Source organism: Folsomia candida, unplaced genomic scaffold, assembly GCF_002217175.1.
Source record: "Folsomia candida strain VU population unplaced genomic scaffold, ASM221717v1 Fcan01_Sc003, whole genome shotgun sequence".
NCBI classification, from domain to species: domain Eukaryota; kingdom Metazoa; phylum Arthropoda; class Collembola; order Entomobryomorpha; family Isotomidae; genus Folsomia; species Folsomia candida.
Genome location: NW_019091195.1, coordinates 3,224,352 through 3,245,698, shown reverse-complemented (window position 1 = coordinate 3,245,698; position 21,347 = coordinate 3,224,352). Strand labels below are relative to the sequence as shown.

The 21,347-nt window shown below is 35.4% G+C and overlaps 6 protein-coding genes across 6 annotated transcripts; 4 read left to right on the top strand and 2 right to left on the bottom strand.

The window, feature by feature from the left end:
* Window positions 1–358: 358 nt before the first annotated feature.
* LOC118435005 lies at window positions 359–3,511 on the top strand. The gene is made up of 5 exons (XM_035849966.1): window positions 359–489; window positions 620–822; window positions 884–977; window positions 1,170–1,216; window positions 1,297–3,511. The coding sequence occupies exons 3-5, from the start codon at window positions 920–922 to the stop codon at window positions 1,774–1,776; spliced, it is 585 nt and encodes a 194-aa protein (XP_035705859.1). The 5' UTR covers window positions 359–489; window positions 620–822; window positions 884–919; the 3' UTR covers window positions 1,777–3,511.
* A 2,043-nt stretch (window positions 3,512–5,554) lies between these two features.
* LOC110846003 lies at window positions 5,555–7,301 on the top strand. The gene is made up of 3 exons (XM_022092590.2): window positions 5,555–5,778; window positions 5,858–6,671; window positions 6,821–7,301. The coding sequence occupies exons 1-3, from the start codon at window positions 5,761–5,763 to the stop codon at window positions 7,198–7,200; spliced, it is 1,212 nt and encodes a 403-aa protein (XP_021948282.1). The 5' UTR covers window positions 5,555–5,760; the 3' UTR covers window positions 7,201–7,301.
* Window positions 7,302–7,380: 79 nt separating this feature from the next.
* On the bottom strand, window positions 7,381–9,696 carry LOC110846756 (cytochrome P450 3A4). Its single transcript, XM_035849048.1, has 4 exons — window positions 8,830–9,696; window positions 8,597–8,756; window positions 8,367–8,518; window positions 7,381–8,282 (listed from the first exon to the last, which is right to left on the bottom strand). Exons 1-4 carry the CDS (start codon window positions 8,996–8,998, stop codon window positions 7,381–7,383), a joined length of 1,383 nt encoding a protein of 460 aa, XP_035704941.1. The 5' UTR covers window positions 8,999–9,696.
* Window positions 9,697–10,422: 726 nt separating this feature from the next.
* LOC110847715 lies at window positions 10,423–11,504 on the top strand. The gene is made up of 2 exons (XM_022094707.2): window positions 10,423–11,010; window positions 11,107–11,504. Exons 1-2 carry the CDS (start codon window positions 10,759–10,761, stop codon window positions 11,290–11,292), a joined length of 438 nt encoding a protein of 145 aa, XP_021950399.1. The 5' UTR covers window positions 10,423–10,758; the 3' UTR covers window positions 11,293–11,504.
* Window positions 11,505–16,827: 5,323 nt separating this feature from the next.
* On the top strand, window positions 16,828–18,731 carry LOC110847088 (aurora kinase C). Its single transcript, XM_035849565.1, has 8 exons — window positions 16,828–16,951; window positions 17,041–17,214; window positions 17,292–17,486; window positions 17,564–17,698; window positions 17,781–17,855; window positions 17,946–18,038; window positions 18,128–18,362; window positions 18,453–18,731. The coding sequence occupies exons 2-8, from the start codon at window positions 17,048–17,050 to the stop codon at window positions 18,639–18,641; spliced, it is 1,089 nt and encodes a 362-aa protein (XP_035705458.1). The 5' UTR covers window positions 16,828–16,951; window positions 17,041–17,047; the 3' UTR covers window positions 18,642–18,731.
* A 113-nt stretch (window positions 18,732–18,844) lies between these two features.
* Window positions 18,845–20,976, bottom strand: LOC110847090 (annexin B9). Its single transcript, XM_022093938.2, has 8 exons — window positions 20,808–20,976; window positions 20,306–20,378; window positions 20,133–20,233; window positions 19,915–20,061; window positions 19,689–19,826; window positions 19,545–19,617; window positions 19,305–19,478; window positions 18,845–19,220 (listed from the first exon to the last, which is right to left on the bottom strand). Exons 1-8 carry the CDS (start codon window positions 20,823–20,825, stop codon window positions 18,982–18,984), a joined length of 963 nt encoding a protein of 320 aa, XP_021949630.1. The 5' UTR covers window positions 20,826–20,976; the 3' UTR covers window positions 18,845–18,981.
* Window positions 20,977–21,347: the final 371 nt, after the last annotated feature.

Genomic DNA, 21,347 nt, shown 5'->3' with positions numbered 1-21,347 from the left:
ATTAACCTTAAATATACTTTTAATCAGAGCTTAGATGGCGAATTAAGCTATTCTTTAAGCAACAGTAGATCGTTCATGGCACTAAATGGTACAAATGGTGATAACTTATATGATGGTAGAACGAATAATAAGGCCCAATTTGGCTTGGCTATATCATTAGTTTCATTAATTTGTATTTTTATCAACGGTTATACGATCATGGTGATATTTCGGAGAAAAAGAGTTCGGTGAGAATTTTTGACAAATTCTGATCTACATACGCTGTCCGTAGAATTACGAAAATGTGTTTTCTTTGTCCCCCTGCGACCACTAACACAACTAATTTATAAGTTTTCTTCTTGTGTTACATTTACATTTTTAGGCCAGTGAATTACCTAATTGCAAATCTCTCCATTGTTTCTATAATTGCTTCTGTTGTCGGGATTCTTTACTTTGGGGACCGTCGTCTCAAAGGAACCTGGCTGTGTGGAATTCTATCTTACTCGAGAAGTGAGTAAATGCTCTCTTGTACTTAATAACGTAATTTCTACAAATACAAGTTTAATATTTACTTTAATTTAAACTCTAGGTTCATTTTCTGTTTAATTAATATCGCTTAGAAATGAATTTTCATTTGTAGATTTGGTAATCAGCCTGCTTTCTCTGACCGTTCTGGGTATAAGTTACGAGAGGGTACAATCCCTGACGCCTCGCTTATCGACGGTTCTCATCTCCAGAGTTATTTCGTGCATATGGATAATCGCCACAACATTGACCTTGCCCAGTTTCTTTACCAGCGTGTATGTGGAAGATGACGAGGAGAAAACGTCGTCCTGCAAAACGGTATATAATCATTTTACTCAATTTTATTTGCATTATTTAATTAACTTTTTGGGTTAAACAGTTTCCCTTTTTTGGAATCGTGGCCTGGGATATTTTTATGGAAAGTGTGCGATTTCTTATTTTCCATGCAGCGGTCTGTTCTTACATGATGTTTGGTAAGACATGTACTTTAGACACATTTCCAAAGAAGCACTTTAAAGAATGAATGAGTAATCCAAGTAGCATATTGTGTTTTTTTTTACATTAATTTTGGGAAAACTAAGTTTGAGAGTATTATTTTTTTGGAATACGGAAACAAATAAAATCTTAAATAATGTCATTATATTAATTTTTTGAATTAATTGCAGAGTTATACAAAGTACGTTCAAAACTAAAGTACATCTATTTGTTTAAAGTAAGTTTTGCGTACGATAAGTAATTTCCAAACTGCATAATAATTAATCGCAGTATTAAACAATTGTCTTCTCTCAACAGGACATACAAAACCACAAATTACAAGAAAAAGTTCAGAGAGTGCGATTCATTTTCTTATTTTCAATTACGTTTATCGTTTTCTGGGTTCCACTCGGACTATTTATATCCTTTTACAAAACTACTAGGAGAAAATCCAACACAAATTTCAAAGGCTATACCATGTCATTGTTGGGTCTCATCACAACCATATTCTACATTTACATACTCATTTGCCCACTTATTGTTTTATGGGGGAACACAAATCCATCTAAACGGTCATGTTGTTGCACACAAGAAATTAAGGTCAACCAAATAGTTGACAGAGAGGGCTCTGGAATTTCTCCCAGTGGTTGTTCCCCTGGTCGGGGAACAACCACTTTGGGAAAACTTCTCACTGCGACAAACCCAATCCCAGCACAACGAGCAACTGCATTGAACAAGAAAAACGTGACATTTCAATTTCAGATAACTCGAATTTGGAAAGAGTTTGCATTGTGGTAGATGTGAAACGTGGTTTAGAAGATTCTGAAATTGCAAAGCAATACAACGAACCAATAACAGTGAATGAAAACCCAAGATCACCACAAAAAGAGTTTCTTCCCTCAATATCCAAACTTTCAGTCGTTCATCTACCCGAAGAAATTAATTATCAGAAAATTACATATGTATAACCATCCCACTATTCCACTCCCAAATGCAATTATGTATGTGCATATTCGTGTGCACAGAAAGCACTATAAAGCTAATATTTTGAGCAATATTCAGAAAATGCATGGGTTTGTACAAACAATTACGCTTAATGGCCATTAATGCACCCCCATTAAATTGTATCACTCTATTCGCAAGTATTTAGTATCTAAAGATGATGAGCACTGTTTTTCCCATACAACATAATTGACTGTATCAGTCATGTGTCAAAGAATTGTCAAGAAAAGACAATGTCAAAATCATTAATCTTTTACCAAGCTTATTATTATAATGCATAAACTGTGACTTTTATGACGTTAGGCATCATTCATATGCATCTGCTTTATACGTGCATGTACATCTTCACAGTTTTTCAGTGACAGTCAAATTTAGGTACATACCTTCCATCATGGACGAGGTGTGATAACGTTTAACAATAATCACATGCCTAAAATGCGACACGATTTAATTCAAAGAATTTTTGAGATCATGATTTTATAATAATGCTTCAAGATGCCAAGTCCTATTATTGAGACATCAAAATTTAGCATGTCCACCATAAAAGAGTGATTCTTAATGGCGCTCGACTTTGACTCTTGACATTTTGCTTTGTTATTACGATTTCAAAGATCACAACTATGAAACACGTGTCTTTATTATTTATCAAAAAAATAACACACGAGCATTTTGAAAAGTTTGTATCTCTGCCAATCAAATGCAAAATTGCATGATTTTAATCAGAGAACAATAAGAAATAAGAACTATCTAGGCAGCAGGATCTGGTCGCCGTTCAAATCAAATCGTATTAGATATATGTACATATGTAGTACAGCTTATGCGAGGCAAAGATTAAATTCATGCTGGATTTGTTGTGACATTCCGCAATAAATGGTCTGCATTATGAGAATTTATCTATCGATGTGACACACATATTTGACAAGGTGATTCCAACCATTGAAACAAGCGAATTGTAAACATGTCGTATACATAAAATCCAGTTTTTTAAAAGATAATATCTTTGCAAGTTTCTTAAGCTTACATGTATTTGTACTGTGTGTGGCATTGGATCTTTATGCATAGTGACGGATTTAATTCGCAATTTTGTACAAAGGAAATATGTATTCTTTGAGGTCTCTTGAAATGGATATTCGCATAATTCCATAATTACGGATTACATACATATGTAACGCGTCACGTAGATGTACATACGTATTACAACCGTTGTGTGTACATAGATTTCCACTTACATAATGCTGGTAAACCTGTAACACAACGAAATACTTTGGATTAGTTTGAAAAATTTGGCATGTTTTCCTCTAGTGTGAGAATAGAATAGAATTTTTGGCTTATGCCTGCATGATTCATCTAAAGATAATTGATTGTCCTAAATATACTGAAATTAGTCCTTTTAGATATCATCAAAACATAAAGTTTTATACCAAAAACAAAATTTGCTTACGATAACATAAACAACAAGCCATAATTATGGATATTTTGGTTCCTTTAATTAACTCCCGACCTTGTCGCTTATTTGTGGTGTGTATGGTTCAATCAGAATAAACAATTTTTACGATAAGTATTGAACTTCTCATTATTATTGCTTTGTACACCCACTAAAGTGTTTCATCGCCCACAAACGGCTTTCATGAAAACTTTTGCATACATATATCTATCTGGTCCACTTGAAGGATTTTATCTACAATGCATTTTTAGAAGTTTTACTGATTAATTATGATAATTGGCACCACTAGCAAAACTCATTTTAAGGAATTTGAGAGGCGTGTATATCGTAAAAGGAGACTACTTGGCTTTGGTCTTATGTATTAATGAGCTTGGGAAAATTTACAGCAATAAATTCAATAAGGCAGGATAATTTATCGATTAGATTTCTCCATTTTTCACTTCATCCAGCCAAAAAGTAGTGAAATTTGCATCACATAATAGATACGAACTATGTACTAGTTGGGTCAAGGCCAAGGATCAGCAGTGACGAATGACTTGGAAATGGAATTGAATGCAATATAAGTTTCATAATAATGTCTCAATAATAAAAATGAATGAATGTAAATGTTTTTAACGACAATAATTATTGTCATCTCTCAGCTAGAACTCATATGAGCTATTTATTTCTGTAAAAATAAATCCTGTGTAACTTGGCTCAATTGTGTGGAGCTTCCGTAATGTGGAATGTTATCTTTGCAACTAATTTATTTATGACATGTATGTGACTGTAGTATTTCTGCCAGAGCAGGCGTAAAAAATAATAAGCCCATAACCATATGGACTCACTTAAATTGGAAGTTTCATGTTACTCTAATTGACAATATAAGATATTTACAACAAGCGATACTAATTGTAATTCGAGATCAACTTCTAACGCCAAACGTTGCAAAAAATCTCCAAATATAGATCTCGTTATTCCTATTTAGTAACATGTAAATCCATAGAATCCTCATTCATCAGTCTCAACATCTTGAATGGCATGCGTGAAGTTTTTGCAGAAGTTGAGATGTTAGCAAAATTGGGTATCTCATCAGCCAAATTGGCAGATATGATGTGATGCCTTCAGGATAAAAATGACATAAACTTATGTTAGCAGACAGATTTTTGAGTAGTTTCCATTTTATATGTTTGCAATTTTATTGTCCTCTGTAACCCCAATAGACAAATGACACCTCAAGATTAATCGCTCATGTCGGGTTTGTGGATGGAGGCTGAATTAGTACAGCCGTGAGATGAGATGCGTGTGCAATTTGCAATTGAATGTCAAGAATTGACTTGACTTTATAATAAAATTGTCAAAAACATTGCAATTCTGAATCCAATTAGATCTAATGAATTCAGAAGCCATTATTTTCAGTGACATCTTCATGCTGAGCCATATCCATCGACAGACAAAGGAGACAACCGTTATTGCACTACCCAAATACACAAGAGGCGCATCATCGCAGTCACAGTCGATCCATCAATCAACTGACCAGATCAAACTACCTCACCTAATTACAAATTCAGTGGCTATCCCTGCGTCACCTAGAATATGAAGGCAATGAAGTTTAAAGCCATAAAAATCGACATTGGGCGAGAAATATAAAAATTCTGACGGCCTGTTACAATTTTAGACAGCAAGGAACCTGTGCATACAAACAATGCAGTTTGATACAACCCAATACGATGAGTAATCTTAATTTTGTATGCATTCCTAATAACGCAGAGCATAAGGTCCTAATGCTTTTAGTTGACAATTCACACTATCTCATTACATTGCTGTATTATGCAAATGGTTTCAACGCCATAAGTTATTTGTGCGACATGTAGCCATGAAACACTAGACAAGCCATTCGACTACAGGTGTATGAACATTGTATAAAGTGCAAGTGACATAAGTCTCATAGAACGGATATATATGTACGGACGGACAACTTTCATTTTTAATTCGACAATTCTCTTTTAGGAAGATTTGTCCAAATTTATACCCTTTACCTTCAAACTCGTAAGCTTCATACGTATTCACGTATTAGATATTTGTGCATAACTTGAATGAAGCAAGAACAACCAGCTCATGCATTATTTTTATGAAAAATGTAATCAGTCGCCTTATGCAGAGTCGCCTAGTCAGCTCTACCAGTATGGATTTGATCTGCAGTTTGTATTTGTCCGACTTGGTTTCATTGTTTGTTGTAGTTTTTCATGTAAAAGGGACGTGAAGTCAAAATCATGTAAACATCCAATTAATTTGTCTTCATATTTTTTATATATTCGTTTTGTAGCGGTATTAGTAATGTGTTCCTGGTGCTAATAATGTTTAAATACGTCAAAGTGAGTGCTACGTAAGGTTTATAGAACGTCGTTTTTTACAAATTTGTTCATGAAATTAATTGAATTTTGATTTTTTTAGAAAGAAATCAGGAAAATGGGCACGTTTTCTTCAGTCTCCAATCCCCTCATTAGTGTTTTGCTGTGCACAAGTGTTATAGTTGGTGATCCAGTGCTCGGAAAAGTGTCACAATTTAACTTTGATTTTAGACATCCGTTCGAGCTAAGAAAATCACTTCCTTCTTCTCCACGTCCCGAAATAATATTCACTTCTGGGAATAGCTCATTAGTTTCTGCAAGTAACATAAATCCCGTGGGATTCGACTTTTCTAAACTCTTCCGCTCATCCCAGAAACAACCTCGCTCTCAAACTTACCATTCCGACGAAAAAAATGTGATACCTTTAGCATGGGTAAATCTACCCTTGTTTGATACTCCCGTGTTCAGTCCCCAGTTTACACTGCCACAACCAATCGCCAGAAATGTACAAAATAAATCATCAATTATTGCATCGCAAAGTTCTAAAGAGGAGAATTCGCCCTATGATAATCAGAGTGAAAGCAGAAGAAGGTCGTCGTCCAGAGTCATCAAGAGCGATTGGGACGGAAGGAGCAGTAGTGAGATTTTTGCATCGGAGCAAAATATGAGACGTGAAGATGCGAGTAAAATTATTGTTCCTCAATCTCAACACGTCTCAACTTCCCCACCACCACCTCCGCCTCATAACTCATTTGAGAGAAGAATACAGCTTTCCAACAGGGGAAACAATAAGCAGGAAAATGTTCTGACAAGCCAACCACCACCGATCGATGTTATGCAACGACAAGACCCTCTTGGAAATAGCGATAGGCTACCAGTCATTACGGATCATTCTTTCGCAGAGTCTAAAATGCAAGGTACCAAGTCGTTCATTTTTTTATTCGACCATGCAATAAAGACCTTGACACTTTTAGCATTCTTTATACTCCGGTCTAGTTTAATGTGTGTACAATGTGCATTAATGTGGCACCTTTCAACATGAATGTGATAATTGGCATTTTTACAGAGTCGAGAAGTCCTAGTGGCAGCAGTAATTTGAAAGTTGAGACAAGTACGACACTTGCACCGATTGTTATGCGGATTGAGCAACGCCAACAACCAGTTGCACAAAAACCCATTATTAAAGTTGCCTCAGCAGCCCAACGCTTATCTGGGCCATCGTCAGTGGTCGAGAGTCATTACCAGGACACCAATTCCAACTACCGATACGGCTACACAGTTTCAAATGCAGAGACGATGGATGTGAAAGCCCATTCTGAAAGCAGAGAAGGTCAGATAACCTTAGGCGAATTTTCTGTTTTAGAACCAGACGGTTATACTCGGATTGTCAAGTACACAGCAGACTCGTCTGGTTTTAGGGCTTCTGTGAAAAGGGTGAAAGTTTAAGTGAGTGAGAAATTCAATTTTAAACATTATTTAAATTTTTTATTAACTGTGATGTTTTATAATTATTTAATAAACTTGTGGCCACTATCTTATACTTTTTACTCACTAGTTGTTAATAATTTATTCGAGTAATAATTTATTTTATACAAATATTTCAAAAACAAACTATTTACAGAGAAATCACAATTTCTTGGATTTTCTTTCACGACGTACAAAATCGAGATAGAGTGGTTTAAACTGGAGGAGAAAGAGCATCCCTTTTTTAAACTCGAGTCTAGTGTCAGATCTCACCTCTATTCTAAAACTTTGCAAAACAGTTGCAATGTTTAATTTAAGCGTCTCAATCGCAATACGCATCCCGATGCAGTTTCTTAAACCGAGGCCGAATGGAGAGTATATGTAGGGGTGCCAGGAAGAAGCTTCATATTGAGGTGAATTTGGGATGAATCGCTCCGGGATGAAGGCATCAGGGTCCAAAAAATACTTGGAATGGCGTTGAGCCGCCCACAAGGGGACCATCACGACGGTGCCCTTCTTTATTTTAAGATTTCCTTCAGAGCTTACCCAGTCTTTCGTGCACATTCGCTCCGGGCGGATTAAGGGTGGAGCGAGCCTCAATGTTTCGTTGAGACAGGCCGACAAATACGGGAGGCTTTGAATTGTTTCGTTGTCTATTCGACCTTCAAACTGTCCTTCAATGATCTCATCTAATTCTTCGTGAAGCTTTTTCTGCGTGTTCGGATTGGTAGCCAGGTAGTAGCTGATCATGGTCATTGTGGCAGAAATCATGTCAAGTGCAGTAACATTGAGAGCTTGTGCCAAGATTGTGGTGGATGAGATGCCCAATCGTTGGAAATCACTTGATTCCAAGTTATCAAAACAGTCTACGAGAAGGTCGGCTAGGTCGTTACAATTTGATGCTGGTTTCCAATTTCCTTCAGACTTTTTGAGAGTTTGATTAGTTTCACGATTTACCATGTCTCTCTGTTCTTTTCGTGTCGCAATTATTTCTCGGAATGTGTGAAAGAGCACTTCTTCGATTTGAAAGCTTGGCGCAAGCTTATGAAGGATTGGAAATGTCACTATAAAAGATGCAGCAAATTACAATCTATTCGTAGAGATGATCAAAATTATGCAACCAACCAAAAGATTTTAAATTAACTTACTTGACAATGAATACAGCCAATTGTACTCTAGACCTTCACCAAGCAATTTCTTGAGGGCCCTAAAAAATAGGTTATTTGGATCCTCTACATTCTCCAACTTGACACCAAAGCTTGCCCTCGCAATCCCATCAAGGCTGACGATATCCATTGCACTGCAAAGAGTAAAATCAGTTTATTACAGAAAATTCTTTCATATTCACATAATTTTGAGTTATATTTTCGTGACTAACTTTCTCGTGTCTAAATTAACACTCCCATGTCCATCACATTTTCCCTTCAAATAGTCCACAAAATCGTCAGCCGCATCCTTCAACTGCGTGCTGTATTGGCGAATTTTACCAGAGGAGAACAATATCGTCTGCAGTTTTCTCATCTTCTTCCACTTCTCGCCTAAAGATGCAGAAAACCTTAGTAAGGGTTAATTATTTAAATATGATATTTTATTCATTTTCGCTACACTTACCAGGAAGATAATCGAGTATTTCATCAATACGTGCATCGCCAAAATGTCCTACGCGCCGATCATAAAAGTATTCTACATCTTTAACAAAGATTTCTCGTATTAAGTCCGGGTCACACACGTGAATTATTGGAGTCCTCCCTTCGTACAACTGAAGAACCAAGTAAGACATCGATTATTAAATGCAAGCTCTCAAGAAGACCATATTCCATTATGAATCAATTTACCCCCCAAAGTGGTCCAAATTCCTGGAAACGCTTGATATCCTCATCAGTTTGCACTTTAAGATGCAGATCTGGAACGCTGCCATTAAACAGTGTAGGCTTTATTACGGGGATACCTGTTGCCTCCAAAACCCCATAATTCCAACGAGCGTACGCAATTAACCCAAAAATTAATGCGAAAATAAGAACTAAAACAATTAATGCAACAAACATTTTATATTTTTGGTGCTAATGTTTAAGTAATGGTTCAACAGGACAAGAAAAATTTATGCTGTTTTTTAGCAGGGCTTCAATCCTATTTATTCAAAATGGTCTTTCAAGTGGTGGGCTTTTGTTTTACAAAATTAAAAGCAACTACGGCATCGATAGGTAGCCGCTGTACCAAGTAATTTACATTTCAAGTGGATATGTCATTGATTGGTTGTCAATTACAGGTGTATGAAGAAATCAAATACTTACATATGCAAGTTGAACACGCAATGATTTATTAACGTGCAATATATGTATTTATAATTGAATGATGTCAAAAAAGTCAAGTACATTGGGACAATTTCATTTCTGATGCAACTCTACATCAAATTTCAGTGGAATGTCGCTATATTACTTGACCTGTACATGCATAATAAATAAATGCGTGCCTGACATGTGTACCTACTTATATGTGACGCACTTGTCCCACGCCATTATAATTTTGGCAAACGATGATCAAAGAACTTGAGTTAAGGAAATGGCGAATGTGGGAAAGTCCATTGGATGCAGTTTGAACACTGATTTATTATCTAATCATTAATAATTTCAATGTTTTCGGAATGTCACAGAAATAAAAATAGAGGTCGTATGAAAATGATAATCTTCATAAATATTTAATTTTATGCAATACGTAACATCTCGATTCAGAAACCACAGTCATTCGGGGTACAAAAAATGTGTTTAAAAAATGTCAAAGTGCAATAGAACCATAAATTTATCTCCATGAAATGCAAGCTGAGCTTAATCAGAGTCAGATGTGGCATTGGTTTCTGGATAAAGTTGTAAATATTTAGGATTAGTTCTGCTTCATCGCACATTTCATATCCTAGAGCTCCTTAACTGTGACAGTTGTTGGCACAATGTCCAAAAATATGCCGCATAACAAAAATGAAGATAAAATATTTAATTGATTTCCACACGTGGGTGTTCGTTCGTTCGTTCACATAGCCTCCAACCAGAAAAGACAGGTTATCCGTTATGCTCCACTAACGACAAGAGAGGAAGAGGGCGAGAATAATATGTAGATTTTCATCTAGAATGAAAAGCGCTGGTTCAGCCTAAAAATAGTAAAAGTGGTCGTAAAGAATCTATCTTGTTTATTATTCTTATGGAACTCCTCAGTTTAAGCGTAAATATTGAGACCAAAAAATCGGAATCATCAGTCGACACGACAGCGTCACTGCATCAAATCGCTTAAATAAGTTCCACACTCCGCACCCTAAACAGTTCAACCTTATGAGACCTTGAAATCCACAATTTTATAAATCTTTTTTAAATACACATTTTCCTCTTGTTTAGTGCTTCCCAATATCCGCTCGTCCGATCATGAAATGTTATATATAATATCCTGCTCTCATCGTGAGCACACTTGAAATCTGCGACGGGTCATTGAAAAGCACAGTCTTCGTGAATCATAAATACACGTAATATTCATAAGATTGGGTGAATTTCGTTCGCAATGTCTCCCATAACAAAGGCGTTGTTGGATGAAAATTGTGATCAGAACGTGATTGACAAACTAATTAAAATCGTGCAAGTTGCTCTCCAATGTTCACGAGGCGACGAGGACACATCTTCTTCGTCCAATCAGACTCTTGTTCTTAACAGTCAGGATTTAAAGTTTGCAGGAAAACTGTTTGGCCAATTAGTTAATGCCAACAATTCGCTCCTGGAAACGGAGGGAGACTCGTTTGGACCAACACAGAATGCAGTAAGTTCATGCACTGTTCGTGTTTCATGTTCACTACATAAATTATAATAATCTTTAAAATGAGTTAGGACAATTAACTACTTTCTATTGGTTTAGACAAACATTGTCACCTTTAAACCTCGTCCTTCAGAACCAGGTCGTTCTCCACACAGACTCCAACATTTGGAAATGATTAAAGTCGGAGTCCTGATATTTGTCATCTCAATCATAATGCTAACTACCTGTCGAATGGTATTTCAGCTATTTGTCCGATTTCGGCCTGAGAAACCACAAATGCATTGATGATTTAGTTAGAATGCTTTTGTATTAACTTAATATGCTAAGGAATTATTTGTTAATTTGAGTAGGAAAATTCAATAGAATTTCTTGGAAACATCCCAATAAATAAGTTACTCAGATTTGCTTTTGCATTCAATAAATGTGAAATCATATGAAATCATTACAGCTTTTTGTCACTAAATGAATAAAAGCCTATTATGTATGTACAAGATTCATTCATTTTGGGTCCTATACATTTTCAGCGCCCATCTTTACATATGAAAATTTTAAAGCGTACTTTAATTTTTCGTATATATTATTTATTTCTAAAGTTGTGAAGTAAGAACTTGCAACTAAATTTTTTGCAATCAATTGTTGTCGGAGCTTGAAAACGTTTATGAAGAAATTTCATTTCGACATGTCTTTCTGTCAGGTAATTAGTATTACATTTTTGAAGATAACAAAACGTAGTATTACGCGAATACGAGACACATTGGCAGAAAACAGAAATAGTGTTGCTTTGATGTCAAGAATCTTTATTTATTTGCTACACACACGTTAAGTGAATCCTTTGATATTCTTCTCAAGGGAATTCCAGGAATAAGAGAAAGCAGGATTTCATTGAAGCCGACCAACTGTCATCAGACTCTCATCAGTGAAATTCTTGCTGTTGGACGGAGTGAAAGTCCTGATGAAATTCCTATTTTTATTACTAGCGAGTAAGACATAATACCCAGAATATCGTATTCCGTGAGACATTTGTAGGAGAACACGGCTTTCAACTATAGATTTTTGTTACACGGTCCAACGTTTCAAATTTCTTTTCATGTTTTCTCACTTTGATTTCAAATGTAAGCGAGAGAGCCATAATCATTATCTCATCACGAAATAAGCAGTGAGTGACGCACCACGACTTTATGTACCAACGTAAATATATTACCACGGATGTCTTAATTAAACAACTTGTCCATACACTTGGTGAATATCATTCTGCACGTTTCATGGTGGGAATAGTATTATTTATTCGTTAATGGTAATTTCCATTTCAACGGCAATAACAATGGTCAGTAATTTTTGTCATATGCATTTCTATTACTTAGATATTTCACGCATGTGACACCATTTTGAATTTTTGGTTCAAATGTTTATGCATACAAAAAATAAGTACTACGCTTCTTATGATACATGAAACCGGAAGAAGTGACATGTGGAACAATCCCTGTTTAATGATGTCGAGGTTGTACAAAGACACAGCGTTAACGGTAAGACACTGATATTTGATACACAGTCGTTTTGAACTAACAACAGACGAAACATAAATGGCTGACAGGCTGTGTTGGGTATAAATAAATTGATAATAGAAATAAAGCCTACCAGACCAGAACATTTTTATTGCTTTTCCGGTTGGTCCAGTTGGCTGCGCGGATATTTGTCTTTTTGATGAGCATAATAGCCAATTGTGTAACGCGGTAGAAATTCGTTGGAGCGACATAAATTACGAACAAATTCTGATAATTTCCGGGATCCTGGCAAATAAGGTGTAGCTAAAAATTAGTGTTGGGAATAACGAGACTAGACATAAATTTCTTAGAATAAAGGTGCAACTGTTAGGACATATAAATGGTATTATTCTGCATTTGCAACCTCGCACAACTGTCATCAGTTGCATTGTATGTTATTTACCAGGGGTGGGCAAGATACTTTGGTCGTAAGATACAAGATACAAGATAAGATACTCTCTAAGACAAGATATAAGATACAAGATAAAAGATACATCTTGTTCAAGTACACAAGATACAAGATACTTTTCTAAAAATTGAGTAGTCAAGATACAAGATACAAGATATGTATCTTAAGATACTTTTATACTAGATAAGATACTTTCTTTTTTTAGCTTGGTATTCATGCCCAATTAGTCATGTTTAATCATTTAACCGAAAAAATCTAGTGAGTACAAAATTTAAAATCATTCTAGAATCATCTTACAAATTTTGTTGCCAAAACTTCGAAAAAGGTCTAAATTTCGAAAAACTAGAACTCTACCTAACATACGTATATTCTTAAGAAGTTGGTATTATTTTTACAATATTCCCTGCTTATTCAAACTAAACCCTATAAGATCTATACATTAGTTCAGGGTAGATGTGCAACGTATGTATCAGTATGTATGTACGAGTACACATGTACATATATATATATATATATATATACATATATGTACAAGTTTGTTACGAATTGGCAAAACATAAACTAAAAATTCACCAAATTCTGGTTACGACAAATTCATGGTCAAATTGACTGACTTTAGTAAGAAATTGACGTAATTTGACGGAATTTTGAGAAAAAGTATCTTGTATCTTGTCAAAAGTATCTTAAGATACTTTTCTGCCAGGCATATCTAGATAAGATACTTACACAAGATACTTTCGACTTTGTAAAAGATACTTCTCTGATCAGGCGACGAAGATACAAGATAAAGATACTATCTTGTATCTTGTATCTTTTATCTTGTATCTTGACCAAGTATCTTGCCCACCCCTGTTATTTACATAACTTTTGAAAGACTGTTCATAATTTATTCACTCATTTTAATATTTTGTCGGCTTCTACTGTGCAAGTTGTACATATAAAGCTCAACTGACAACTCAAAGGATGACTGACTATTGGGGATTTCATTTATTTAGGTTCTTGTAAGGAAATTATAATCAATAGAAGGCTTCTTGCCATTAACAGAGAATGCAATTAAATATTCTGTGTATGTACGTAAGACTCCTGTCAAAGTCCACTAAAGTGCATACCAATAAGCGCAAAATGAGACTTAACTTTCCACGAAGCAAATTAAGTTATTAAAAAAAAAAAAAGTTAAGTTATTAAAAAAAAAAATAACTTAAATAATTAATTATAATAAGTCAAATGACGACCCTATTATTTCACCATTATACATATTTACTGAAACCCGTATTTATGGAGGGAAAGAAACGCTCAGATTTCTTCCTTAAATCAAATAGGTGTCCATGAGGAAAAACGTGACATGGTTCATTCCTGAATCCACAATTAACCAGTTGTAGCATGTCGATTGTTTTTGGACAATCTAAAAAACGCTAACTTGTACGATTACACAAGATGCGCAATTCCAGTTCTTTTATAAAAAAGACACCCCAGAATTACGAGATCAATAGTCTGTTTACTATATATTGCCAATTAATTCATTATACAACTCCTTGATACCACTATAGTGGCGCCTCATGAAAAGATGCATTTGGATCAGGACATTTGCAGGTAAGAGAAAATGGCTGCACATGATGTTTTTTATAAATTATAAAATACATTCATTTTTAAATATTGGTCGAAAATGTTTATAAAAAAATTGAATAATCACCATGATCATGACATTCATCCTGGATTTGCCAAAATGTATGCAAATATGTATAGCACAGCACTGGTTGTGAAAACCAGTTTAATTTTACTTGTTTAGTTAGCTCTAACAATTCTGCTACAGCCACAACACGAATAAAGTGGAATTTTCAACGGCAGCAAAAAACGATTTAATTATGGCATTATTCTCTTCATATACATGAATACTTTTTAGCTGCAAATGTAATATCATCACTGTAGCACAGGGCAATCGTGTGGGTAAGTATTAGAAGTATTCTTTTTCCATGCCGTTTAAATGTGTGTCCATGATAATAGTTTTAATACATACAAGACCTAACCACATCATACTGCATATGTACATACGTATGCATTTATGTATGTACGATTGCTGAAACTCAGTACGTATTTCGCCTTTAATATTTCTGGACGACACCATCTTAAATTGTATAGTTTTCCTTAGTATAATTGAAATTAATACTCTTAGTTTAATTTCGATTCTCTTATAAAGAGAATTTAATATTTTTCTGCAATTTTGCAACGTAGAAACTTACATACTTCGATCCATTTCGTTCTTCAGAGCTATTTAGTAAGCTCACAAAGTATCCTCACATCTATTCACGGTATCTACTCAACTTATCTATTAAATGTGCAATTTATCTAACTCATTTTAATTGCACATATTTATTTGCCCTAGTAGCATTTGCTATTCAGATAACAGGAGGATGCATAATATATGTAGCCCTGAAAGCTTGTTTTTGCATTCCTAAACAGAATTTGAGGAAATGCAATGTTTATTAGTTTATGCACATGAATTTTATGATGTCTTTAATAAAGTCACCGAAAACTTTTGCACTCTATTGAGGTTAATGTCAGAATTTTTACATGTTCAGAAAAAGCAAGAGAAATGGCATGAATAATTTATGTACATGTATACGTAACTACAATTATTTGAATGTTTACTCAATTCAGTGGGCTCAATTAAATATTTATGCTTAGGATCGATAAGGCATATTTTATGGCAGAGCAAACAGTCAAATTGCCATATTTTGCGAATAGGGTTTTGACCAGGTTGAAGATATTCATACTTCTGTTAGGATATTCAGGATTGGAACCTCCCCAATTCCACATGATTAAGTTTTCTTATCTAAACTTACAGCTGCCCAACGTGAGATACATACAATAGAATAATACAGAGGTCAAACTATCTTGGGGAATCAAAATCCTTGAAGACACCAATATCATCATGGTAAACAAATCATATTTGCATAACACCTTCAAATTTTTACTGGTTTCCCTTTGTGCACGAAATTATTTATTTACTTTTCATATTCCACTTTTTCATTTCAGTCCACCAACGACGATTCCAGCAAAGGTATTCAATTACATATTCAAAATTTTCTACTACAAGTACAAAACTTATCTTGCAAATAATTTTTGCAGTGGCGACAGAATTGCCTCGAGGACCTCCTTCTACCAAGAAAAGCATTACTCCAGGTCCAAGACGATACTCCCTTAACTTGCCACCTGGTAAGACATTCAGTCAAATTAGCTGCACATTTGTATAATTTCCTCATTAATATAATTCCCATACACTTTCTCCACAAGAAATAGTTCAGAAACTGGAGCAGAGGCGAGCAAGTTTGGAAAAACTTGTGGGGGTTGACAAAATCTCACCTTGGATGCATCTCTACGATTTCACCGAGGAAGCTGGAGAGAAAGAGGACTCAAAATCATAATCACATATCAATCAGATTAGACGGTTATGACACCCCTTATTTTTTAGTGGTAGTTTTATTCGAGTAATATGCCATATATACTCAAAAGGTTGTTTTTCGTTCATATACTTGTAAACAAAAATTGGGAAATATTTCACATTTCTAAAGTATACGGGATTTACATTTGTGACACGTAATGCAAATGCAAATTACATTTAATATAATTAGATCGTAGCAAAGTGTTAGTTAATTAATCCACATATTTTCGGAAGTTATACATGATTATGATTTAATCTTCCTATATCTTCTTTCAGTCTCAATTTCAATAACAAATTTCACATAAATGCTCAACAATTGAATAAATAGAAACATACAATCATTTTGAGACTTATTTTCATGCTAATTTTCGTTGTACAAAAGATACAAATTCGCTATGACGAGTTGAAGCCACAGAAAGCGGTGGTGGTGGGAAGAATTCATGATGGACACGGCGGGTTGAGGTTGTAATTATTGTCAACTGTAGCTCAGCCATGCCAACTGACTTTCAGCAGTAGTTCAAGAACAAGACAAACTCTGCACGAATTCGGACATTTGTATGTAATTTTAAAATTACGACGACATATTTTGTATACAATCTTCTTGTTTTCCGCCGCCGGTTTTCCTCAGAATCCTGAATATTTAGAAATTCAATGGATTCCAAAAGCACTGAAAATTCTACCACAAGGACCGCTCAACAAGATGCGGCTTCTAGTACTAAAATTCGGCAACAAACTCCAGCCAGATTAACAATGCAGGATGTCGACTCGGTCAAAGGATACGATCCGACGAAGCCTAGGAAAGTTCCAGTAAAACCGTGGTAGGATTTTTTTAAGTTATCTCTTTTTGTTTATTTAAAATTAAGCAGCTTTCTCCTAAAAAATAAATTTGATTCAGGTCAGAGTGGCGATTGGAGACAGATTTTGAAATAGGAAAACCACTCGGAGAAGGAAAATTTGGTCATGTGTACATGGCTAGGACTCGACGAGAAAAGTTTGTCGTTGCACTAAAAGTGATTCATGCCAAACAGATTGAAGAGGATAAGATGGAAAATCAAATAAACCGAGAAACTGATATTCATGCTTTCCTTGAGTAATTTATAAACAAGCTTTCTAGAAATTCTAAGCATGAAGTGTATTTGCTAATTCGACAAATTTTATTATTTGCAGCCACGAAAACGTGATAAAAATGTTTGGATTCTTCCGTGATGTCGATAAGATTGTTTATATCCTGGAGTATGCTCCTGGAGGAGAGGTTTACGGAGAGCTTTTAAACCAGCCGAAACAGAGATTTGATGACCAACGGTAGGAAAATAGCTGATACAAAAATTCTTTAACGCTTAATAATATAAACACTTAAAAACATTATGTTGTGATAATTTGACAGAGCTGCTACGTACATTTTTCAATTGACTGAAGCTTTGGGTTACTTGCATCAACGGGAAATTATTCATCGAGATATGTAAGAGTTTCTTAGAATAGATGTGGACGTAAATCTGTATACAAATGATGTTCTTTATTTACATTTTATATGATGAATGACATATTCTAGAAAGCCGGAAAATTTATTGTTAGGATACTACGGTGAGATAAAAATGGCAGATTTTGGATGGTCTATTCAAACCAGCGGTTCAAAACAAAACAGGTTGATGGAGATTTTAAATTCCTTTCGCAAAAGTGGCCCCGATATTAATATGATCATTAATGCATATCAATATATATGATCTTGTCCAGCCGTCGTAAAACTTTGTGCGGAACCTTGGACTATCTGCCACCAGAAATGGTTGATGGCCGATCATACGATCACAAGGTTGATCTCTGGTGTCTGGGTGTCTTAACATACGAATTTCTGGTTGGAAAGCCACCATTTGAAACAGATCACCGGGACGACACTTATCAACGCATTCGTACATTGACCTTTGAGTTTCCCAAATGGGTATCGAACGATGCCCAAGAGTTTATTTGCAGTGTAAGTCAAATTGCGTCCATGTACTTGTGTGTGAGCACAAATTAAATCTGAAGACAACTAACTATGATCATTTTGTTGACTATATTGTAGATCTTGATCACTGATCCTTCTTGTCGTCTCTCCCTAGAGGCGGTAAAGCGACATAAATGGTGCGGCACGAATCGATCCACTGAAAAGAAGCTAATAAAGTTATTTGAGCCTGTAGCTCACTTAGAAAATGAGATGCGGGCACGATACAATGAAGCTCGTCAAATCATGGATGCGACTGGAATTAAATAATGTGTGGACAAGTTTTATATTGTATGTTTAAGTTATTATGCTTTGCTGATAAGGCTTTCGTATTATAATAAATGCATGTTAAATTCGAAAGGTTGTAAGATAGTAAATATTTTCTCAATGTATATGTCCTCTGACGGCGATTTAAACTCCACAAATGTTTATTTATATGCTAATGATATAATGATAAAGATTAACTCAAAGTCTGGAGTTTAATTTCTGCAGAGCAGTTGTTTATTTAATGATTTTCAAGTAAAAACAGTGCACCATATTCATTGAATATATAGCGAAAATATCAAGTAGTAATAGTAGTCAAAACATGAAAAGTTCATGACGAAACAAGTCAGGCATCACCAATAAGAGCCAGTAAAGCATTTTTGAAATCTCCACTGGTTTCTTTCTTTACAGAGTCGTACAAAGTCTTTCCATAGAAGTCCTGATATTCACGTTTGATCCCACCCAAATCAATTTCGCAACGGGATACAATGATTCGCATAAGGGTTTCTTCGTCCGTCCCAGTTCCTTTCATTGCTTCCTCCAACTTGACTGCATAGTATCGATTCCGGTTGTTGGCACATTTCACTACGCATATAGAAACACATTTACTGAAACGGCTACAAATTAGGTGGGGGTAATTTAATTTATAAAATCAATAACAATGCCAACCGATCGTCAGTATCGCGGTTTCAATATCTCCAGAAAGTTCGGCCTTCACAGCCTGCTCGATAGTTTTTCCAGAAATTTTACGGTATTCATCGAAAATCACTTGCAGTTGGGGGAAGCTATGATGAGACAGCAAACTGGTAAATACTTCCTCGTCCGTTCCAAAACTTCCTTCTCCTGTTAGTAAATAATAATATGTACATATGCCCCATAGTGCAAAATGCTATTAATACAGTAAAATACCAGCATCAAACAAAAGTTGGGCAGAAGCCACAGCCGCATCCATGTCAACTCCTGCAGTTTCATTTCGAGCACCCTATTAGATAATTTAAATTATTGGACTATGTGGCATGAATAAACGAAATTAAGCCTCCATTTATTTAGTACATTAAGCAGCATCACGAGAAGACGCTTGTAATGTCCAGAAACTTCATTTCCAATGGCATCCTCCAAAGATTGGCCAAACTTTTCTTGGTAGGCCGTAATAATACCATGAATATCCTGGTTAGAACGTGTGCACAAAATCTGTAAGCATGAATTACTTTTTTAGCAAAGTGTTCTGAAGTCAAAAAATCTTCATACATATGCAAAAATACAGACATAAAATATTTACCTCAGTAAGAACATCTTCATTAGTCCCAATTCCTTTCATAGCCCGATGCAACTCAGTAGCGAGATAGCTGTATGGAGTCTCCATAAGTGCTAGAATCAGTTTTTCAAATTTTCCACCCAACTCATCCTTCAGATCCTTGATCAAATCCTGAATACAATTATTTTCATTATATAATTAATATTAGACCCATTACTGCTGTTTATAAAATACAAATTTACACGTCCAAAGTCGCTCTTGTACACTTGAATAATCTCCTGGCGTTGGAAAAATGCTCGCTGCGACAAGATGGAAATGATGGCATCCTCATCAGTTCCGATTCCTTTAAAAGAATTGAATTAATGTATTTAAGTAATTTATTTCATTTTTACATTCAATTCAAAAATCTCAATACCTTTCATCGCCTTACGCAGTGCCTTAGCATCAGAGGAAGCATCAAATCCATCAGTCGGCACAACAGTCGGCTCCTGGGACGCATAAACAAAGGAATACATAAACAAATTATGTGTAAATTAAATTTTGCACAAGGGATGATCTACAAATCACAATGATGTCACGGAAGACAGGGGAGGGAGGGAGGATTGGCATTTCGCGTGGCAGTCCCATTTGGGCAAAACATCGGCGTAACCCAGGTCAAGGGGGAGGGGGAATTTGTCCATGACATGATTTGTCACTGACACACTAATTCATGAATTTGTATTATTTTCTAAATTCATGCACTAATTCGACGTTCGAACAAAGTTTGTCAACACCATAATTGTGAATAGATCTATTACGGTGTTGACAAAATTCGCAACCCTATATTGCTAATCCTAACCAAATAATCCCAACAGAGACACCGGCAGAAAGAAGCAAAGAAAACACATTGAGCATAATAAAACCTTCAAAATTCTTACGTAAAAGTAGAAATCCATGTCGTATGGAATGTTTTGCACGAAGGGACTTCTTTTTCCACAAAAATTTAGCGTTTTTTTATAATAATTTTTGACTCGTGTGAAGAAGAATCTGAAAAATGCTGCTTCTCTGACACCCGGCTGCTTGAGAATGATGATTTTTACTCTGGCTGGCTGGCTGCTTGTGGCAGGTTGACTTGTAAAAAATCTCAAATGCAGCTAACACATTCACATAACTAACAGTAGTAGTTGTAGTGGTATAGTTGATCATCGTGCTACATTTTTGCTACACAGCAAACCACACCCATTACGTGCTATTTGCATGCGTGGAAGTGCTAGTAATAGGAAGGATGTACACACATATTCTATATGCAAAGATATGACATTAATATGAGACTAGTTTCGCCTAACAGGTTTCATACACAAAGCCCAACCCATTCCATACATGGTGTGTCAACATTGCTTTTATTGCTAATAAACCAAATGGATCTTTTATTGGTTCTCGGTTTGCCCATTGTTATGCTCATGAAAACGTTCTCTGAA

What these genes read in the sequence shown, in the direction of transcription:
- LOC118435005 (XM_035849966.1), top strand. Translation starts at nt 920, where the DNA reads ATGGAAAGTGTGCGATTTCTTATTTTCCATGCAGCGGTCTGTTCTTAC. An exon ending in CTGTTCTTACATGATGTTTG is followed by an intron (nt 978 to 1,169) that starts GTAAGACATGTA and finishes AATTAATTGCAG; the next exon opens with AGTTATACAAAGTACGTTCA. An exon ending in AGTACATCTATTTGTTTAAA is followed by an intron (nt 1,217 to 1,296) that starts GTAAGTTTTGCG and finishes TTCTCTCAACAG; the next exon opens with GACATACAAAACCACAAATT.
- LOC110847715 (XM_022094707.2), top strand. Translation starts at nt 10,759, where the DNA reads ATGTCTCCCATAACAAAGGCGTTGTTGGATGAAAATTGTGATCAGAAC. An exon ending in TTGGACCAACACAGAATGCA is followed by an intron (nt 11,011 to 11,106) that starts GTAAGTTCATGC and finishes CTATTGGTTTAG; the next exon opens with ACAAACATTGTCACCTTTAA.
- LOC110847090 (XM_022093938.2), bottom strand. An exon ending in ACTGCGTAAGGCGATGAAAG is followed by an intron (nt 20,234 to 20,305) that starts GTATTGAGATTT and finishes ATTCTTTTAAAG; the next exon opens with GAATCGGAACTGATGAGGAT. An exon ending in ATGAAGATGTTCTTACTGAG is followed by an intron (nt 19,827 to 19,914) that starts GTAAATATTTTA and finishes TCATGCTTACAG; the next exon opens with ATTTTGTGCACACGTTCTAA.
- LOC110846003 (XM_022092590.2), top strand. An exon ending in CGCAGAGTCTAAAATGCAAG is followed by an intron (nt 6,672 to 6,820) that starts GTACCAAGTCGT and finishes GCATTTTTACAG; the next exon opens with AGTCGAGAAGTCCTAGTGGC.
- LOC110847088 (XM_035849565.1), top strand. Translation starts at nt 17,048, where the DNA reads ATGGATTCCAAAAGCACTGAAAATTCTACCACAAGGACCGCTCAACAA. An exon ending in AAAGTTCCAGTAAAACCGTG is followed by an intron (nt 17,215 to 17,291) that starts GTAGGATTTTTT and finishes AATTTGATTCAG; the next exon opens with GTCAGAGTGGCGATTGGAGA. An exon ending in GAAATTATTCATCGAGATAT is followed by an intron (nt 17,856 to 17,945) that starts GTAAGAGTTTCT and finishes GACATATTCTAG; the next exon opens with AAAGCCGGAAAATTTATTGT.
- LOC110846756 (XM_035849048.1), bottom strand. Translation starts at nt 8,998, where the DNA reads ATGTCTTACTTGGTTCTTCAGTTGTACGAAGGGAGGACTCCAATAATT. An exon ending in GTTAATTTAGACACGAGAAA is followed by an intron (nt 8,519 to 8,596) that starts GTTAGTCACGAA and finishes TACTCTTTGCAG; the next exon opens with TGCAATGGATATCGTCAGCC. An exon ending in TTGGCTGTATTCATTGTCAA is followed by an intron (nt 8,283 to 8,366) that starts GTAAGTTAATTT and finishes CATCTTTTATAG; the next exon opens with TGACATTTCCAATCCTTCAT.